The 6,000-nt window shown below is 36.8% G+C and overlaps 1 protein-coding gene across 5 annotated transcripts in view; it reads right to left on the bottom strand.

The window, feature by feature from the left end:
• The window catches only part of ATXN7L1 (ataxin 7 like 1), a 110,580-nt gene continuing 104,580 nt past the window's right edge, over positions 1–6,000 (bottom strand). For 3 of the 5 annotated variants that reach the window (XM_058022386.1, XM_058022389.1, XM_058022390.1), the window contains 2 exons: positions 5,768–5,842; positions 1–2,647 (listed from right to left, as the gene is read on the bottom strand). In XM_058022386.1, coding sequence (XP_057878369.1) covers positions 2,606–2,647; positions 5,768–5,842 — 117 coding nt within the window. In that variant the 3' untranslated portion in view covers positions 1–2,605. Of the gene's footprint in view, positions 3,100–5,767; positions 5,843–6,000 lie in introns of all 5 variants that reach the window. The other 2 variants (XM_058022387.1, XM_058022388.1) reach the window with 2 other exon arrangements.

Below are 6,000 nucleotides of genomic sequence, written 5' to 3'. Positions count from 1 at the left end.
TTACAAACATATAAATTATTTTATTTACAAAGCCATGTTACAAAAAAAAATAATAATAAAGCAAAAAACAAAAAATACAATCGCTCACTAGAGAATATCTCCAGGCCCGGTGTTGAACCATGGCAGTATCAATCAGATACATGTTTGTTCTGGTTTTCCTTTTTTAAACTGTAAGCCATAGAATTTACTATTTACACCTACTTTAGACATTTATTCTGCTTACAATTATCACAAGCATGGAATGAATTCTATTTGATACTGCTAATACATAAAGGTGCAGGACAAAGAATGAAAATACTTAGTGTTACAAAATATGGATTGTAGAAAAGAAATTGGCTGTACAAGTATGGCATTTTTTTTCTTAGAATGATTGGACATGCTTTCTTCAAAAGTCTTCTGGAAAAGGTTCTAAAATCTGTAGTAGGAAAGCACAATATAGCAGGTGCAAATTCATTTCTGTGCAACAACAGTTATTTAATATATCCCATGACTGACCAGCTATGCAAAACCCACAGAGTTTTGTTAAAGTGCCATGGGTCAACAGCATAACAAAATATAAGGTGTAAATAGAAAAATTTCTTTTTTTCTTCTTTTTTTTTTAAAACAATAGTTCACTGAGAATCAGCAATAATAGAATATGCTGTATAAACTATTCTCTACAAAGGTCGATCAGCACTATTTACAATTGTTACATCGATACAAAAGAAGGCATACAAGTTATCCAAGTCGCTTTTTATGGCTGACGGGCCTATGCATTGCGTATGTGGAACAACCAAAGCTTCTGAGCCTCTATTGCTGGAAACAAATCACAAGGTTTTCAGGCAAATGGGGAAGAAAAAGAACTACAAGTGAATGCTACACTAAGAACGCATTATAGGCTGGTCCAGTTTGTATCCGCTTTTTTCCCAAAGGTTTACTTCCATTTCATTTTGCAGGCTAAAATTTCCGATACATTTCATTAAATAATGATTCTTTGATGATGAAGGAACACCACGGGATTTTACTTCGTGCTTAACTTTCCTGAAATGCTGTCAGGTGTAAGCCAGTTGAAAATAAAATTTAAGCAGCATTCAAAGGACAGGCTCCATAATTCAGCTTTCCAATTAAAAGATGCATGGAAACAGCTAAAGCTTCCTAAAACTACAAAATTGCTCCTTCAGTCACTGATTAGCATTATTTCTCAGAAGCAACCACTGAATCTCACAACCACTGTTTTCCCTCAACAACTAGAAATAGCAGTTCATTGATTACAGAGGATGACTTTGTTACTGAGATTTTTAAAATCCTGCAGTTTTATAACTCAAAATAAATTAAAAAAAAATCAACATAGTACTGCTCCTAAAACTGAACAAGACAAAAATTGTGCAAAAATAACAAAGATATGTACACATTTTTCAGTCTGAAGAAATGTACAATAAAAACATAATTCAAAGAACATTTTAAAAATATAAACATTGCTTAAACTTTCCTAAGTTTCATACTGTTTCTGAAACTATACCGGTCAGTTAGCTCTGAAGTATAGCAAAACATAAATTATTACAAAATTAACACTATAAAAATTTATTTTAAGAATATTTCTAAACTTTTTTCAAAGGGTCTAGCCTTGTTTATAATTGCTTAAACATTTTTAGTCTTAAAATTTGCCTTAACCCTTCTTTTTTTAAAAAAGAAAGTAGTAATAATCTCCCTATTTGCAGTCTCTCGCCTTTCCCCAAGATGTAAATAAACCAGCATATAAGTGCACTTTTAACACTGTAGAAATAAAAATTAACTCCTCTGTACTATTGTTCCAGTACCTAGTATTGGCTTCCTGATTATAAAATCTATATTTTATTAAAAAATTATTCAGTAATCCTATAAGAAACACTGTCAGTGCAATTCTATTAATGCAAGCCAATCTGCTCAACTCCTGTCCTCGCAAACCAAAACTGCTCACTGAAGTTATCAAGTGCTGTGTTCTTAAGGGTCTGGAAATCCCCCAAGATATGGGGATTTTATACATTGGGCCCTGATAACAGTAATTACAGTTTGGTGCAAAATTCTGCTATGCATTGATTGAAGTATAGATTCCTTAAGAGCCTGATTCTGGAAGAGGCTGAACACTCAGAGTTCCCACTGAAATTATTAAATGCTGTAGGTACAGAGCACCAATCAGGATTAGTCCCTAAAGTTGCAGTGCCCCAGCTGTTTGCAAATTACTAAGAAATGCACTCAATTTTTATCCATAGGACAAGCTTAAATACAGAATTACTGTAATTTTTATTTAATGAAAAAATTTGGAGATCCTTTAAATAAATTCAAATCATGGTCTGGATTTTTGTTTTGTTTTGGAATGTCCATTGTGTTCTGGTTAGGAAACAAAGGGAGCATTGCAACGCTAACAGCTTTAAAAGGCATGAAACATAACCAAGCAGAACGCACAGATCAGTGGCAAATACAAGTGGAAAAACTAAACAAATCACTATTACAGTTTTCTGTAAATTTAATTCTCATTAAAACCACAAATTCATAAAAGATTAAATCCATCTGCAGGACATAGAAAAGAAAAACCCTGTGGAGTAGGGCTGCTGAGAGCTAGAGATTATAGGCTGGTTCCTTTTCCTTGTTATGGAAGAGTCCTTATTCTACCAGTCCGGTTTGATGTCTTCTAAAAGAGAAACCAGAGCCAGGTTCAAAATCACACAATGTCTTTTGGTATAAAACACTTCAATAACGTCTGTGGCTGACAGTACTCAAAGCAGGAATTTATTTTAAGTCCCTGAACTAAATTTCCTCCCTGTTTACTGATTACATTAGACCTTTAAGAAAAGGAACTGCTTTGAATAAACGGCATATTTCCTTTTGGGACGGTCTGATCTTAGTAAGCTTTGGTGAATTTCATGTTCATTAACTTGGTTATCATTACAAATAAAGAGCAGCAATTAGACGACAACTCTGAAGAATCTTTTCCTCTACACAGCATGTTTTCATGCACAAGGAATCCTCACACAGCACACACGTTGTCACCTTCCCTTAATAAACTGATCTAGTTATTCAGTATTTAAAAACCACCGCATACTGAGGTCTTGAAGTGTTAACACTTTCAGGCACCTAAAAGCACTATGAAGACAAAAAGACTTGATTAGTTAAAAACCTAGAACAAGAATAATATCTGGAGAAAACAAACTTTTAATACATACAGGCACAAATAATTTGACTGTAAAACTATCATTCCATTAATTATTTTTAGAGATCAAGTAGTTTTTGTAGGGAAAAGAAGAATTTCTTTTACTAAAGCAACAATAATAGTTGGAAAAACAGGCATGCTTTTATGTATACAATCCCTAATTCAGGTCTCAAAGAGGGGCAGGAATATTCATATTAAACATTAATTGAGAAGAATCTGTTTGAGTTCAGCCTGATGGAGTTTAACACAATGGGATGGAACTGACAGGCCCACAACAATTCTCATCATCCACCAGACCCACGGGAGAACCCGAGTGAACTTCAACACATGGAGCAAATGACCAAAAGCAGCTACTCCTGTGACATCAGAACAAGTACAGGCCACCTTCAGCTCACAGCTCAGTAAGAGAAACACTCAGTTATGGGTGGCAGGTGACTTCCACAGCACTGCCACGTGTCTCTCACTGTCACTGGCTGCTTTGGGAAGGCACGGGAAGCTCTCCCAGCCGGACGGCGCCCGGGCAGTCACAGGCACAAACGAGACTGGGGCGTGGGTTGGGTTTACAGCCCAACACAATTTTCCAAAAGCCACATTCTCACCCAGCCACTCAGCCCCGTGGTGAGTTATGGACCCTCTCCCTTCTCTTGAGAACAACAATCCTCTCCCTTCTGAGCCAGCAGACAGCCCCACCAGGCTGCCTGGCCAGGGAACACAGCGGAGGCAGCCCAGAGGAACTGCTCCATATGCACATTGAGCTCAGCAACTCTGCTTCCAACTGCATTGTTATGAGTCTGTTGTTGTGATGTATTCATGAAAACTTGCCAGATTTTTCCAACTACAAACCCTGGTGTATAGCAGAGATTGTCTCTGCCTACAGACCTTGCTTCACTTGGACTCCCTGATTCTCATGGTTATAGTTACACTAACATTCAAAACAGGAGAGCTCAGCTTGCACAGCAATACCTCTACTGACACAGCACATACTTGTAGGTCCACTTATTGTTACCTAACTATTAACACCTTTATAATGAAATATTACAGCATAGTTTAAGGCAGAAATTTTATTTAGGGACTATTCAATTGCTAGATTGGAGATAAAAGCTGCCAACAAAGCAGCTCAAATTTGACAGTGACAAGCATTTATTAAACAGGGAATCATTATTCATGGTTCCAAATACTAAACACCTGTGTAAGTTAAAAAAAAAAAGTTTAATAGAATTTAATATCAACTTGATTTTTTTGTATTTATACTTTGAGCCCCAAATTCAACTACCAAACTGACAAGCATTTTTAATAAGCAAGAATTTGTGGGGCTTAAAACAAGCAAACACTTCTATTTTTGATAAAGTTATGAAAACAGACAGCTGAAAAGCTCTGCAATAATCTCAGTTTACATGGAGCTGACACAAAATTAATGTTTTGTACTCTGAGGTTTTCCCCATGGGATCTAGGCAACAGATCCCAACAAGTTCTGCTCCTCGGGTAGTGTCTATGTTATACTAACACAGGAGCAAGATGTTAAAACAAAAACAGTTTTGCACTTCAGAACAGTTTGTCACTGGCAGTTGGATGACAGTGTCAGAGAGGAAAATGCCACTCCTTAGAAGTATGAAGAAACTTTCCACTTTTTCCCTTCAGAGTAGCTCTTCCATATTTATTTGCATTCAGCAGTGAGAGAGAAAAAAATTACTGTTTGGCAGTTCATCTAAAGATATGAGAGATTCAGAGTATTTTGAATGGGCATAAAGTGTGAGTGTGGGTTATCATTATTATTCTTTTCCTGCATCTACACAGCAGAAACTAACAGCACAGCCATTTGGAATATGCACTATTCGTGCATAATTTAGCCAGAATACATAAACAGAATTCTAAGACACTGGCTGTACAGAAAAACCCTCTGGATTACATGTGACTACACCTTGCTGAGGTGGGAAACCTTTTCACACTAAAGAACTTGATATTATATTCTTCATAAAGTACTCAACTTGGGAGAGTCAAATAGTAGGGGCCATATTAAAATAAACCAGGGTATCAGTCCTCCAGACAGATGAGGGCCAGATCAAAAAAGCTGGGTTACAGCATTTATTATCATTATCTAACTCAGAGCCTGTTTAAGAAGAACTCACATTACACATGAGTTAGTTATGCTTTCAGATTAGTTTCTCTGAATAGTCAATTGCCTCATCTTCTCTGTCCTGTTTCTGCTCTCCCTTTGCTGCTTCACTTCTGGCCTATTTTTAAATGCTGTCCCTCCTGTGCCATCTTGCTCAGCACGAGAAGTGGGATAGAAAAAACAACAGCGATCTGCTGCTGCTGCTGCTGAGCCTCTATCACCAAAGCAACAGCCAGTGAGCAGCACGAGCCAACCTGAGCTATAATACAGGTGGTGAAAAACAACCAAAAATGTGTAATTCATAATTCTGGGAGGGGAAAAGAGCTGGAAAAATTATATGAGAGGAGAAATCTATTATTAGCTCACCAAAAGGCAGCTTCTATAAATAACCAGATTCATAAAGAAACTGTATTTGAAGGTTTTGTAGCATAAAATGTTTCAAAACTGCTTATAGACTACTTAAGTACACTTTTTTAAAAGCAACTTACTTGTCTGTTGTGTACTGGGTTTGATGTACTCGAAGGACTGGATTGTGACAAAGCTACACTGCTATTTTTTCCAATCTGAAAAACATTAATTGAGCAGTATTGAGAGGCATATTTGTCAGTTGAATTCAGATGCTGGTGATGGCCTTCCCTTCCCTGTGTAACGTGGTACTAATCATGTTGCATTTGGAACACAGGTATTTTGCTATTGCAAAAGACACACTTCAGATAGAATC

This window comes from Melospiza georgiana, chromosome 4 (genome assembly GCF_028018845.1).
Source record: "Melospiza georgiana isolate bMelGeo1 chromosome 4, bMelGeo1.pri, whole genome shotgun sequence".
Classification (NCBI taxonomy): domain Eukaryota; kingdom Metazoa; phylum Chordata; class Aves; order Passeriformes; family Passerellidae; genus Melospiza; species Melospiza georgiana.
This window is presented reverse-complemented; position numbering and strand designations above follow the sequence as displayed.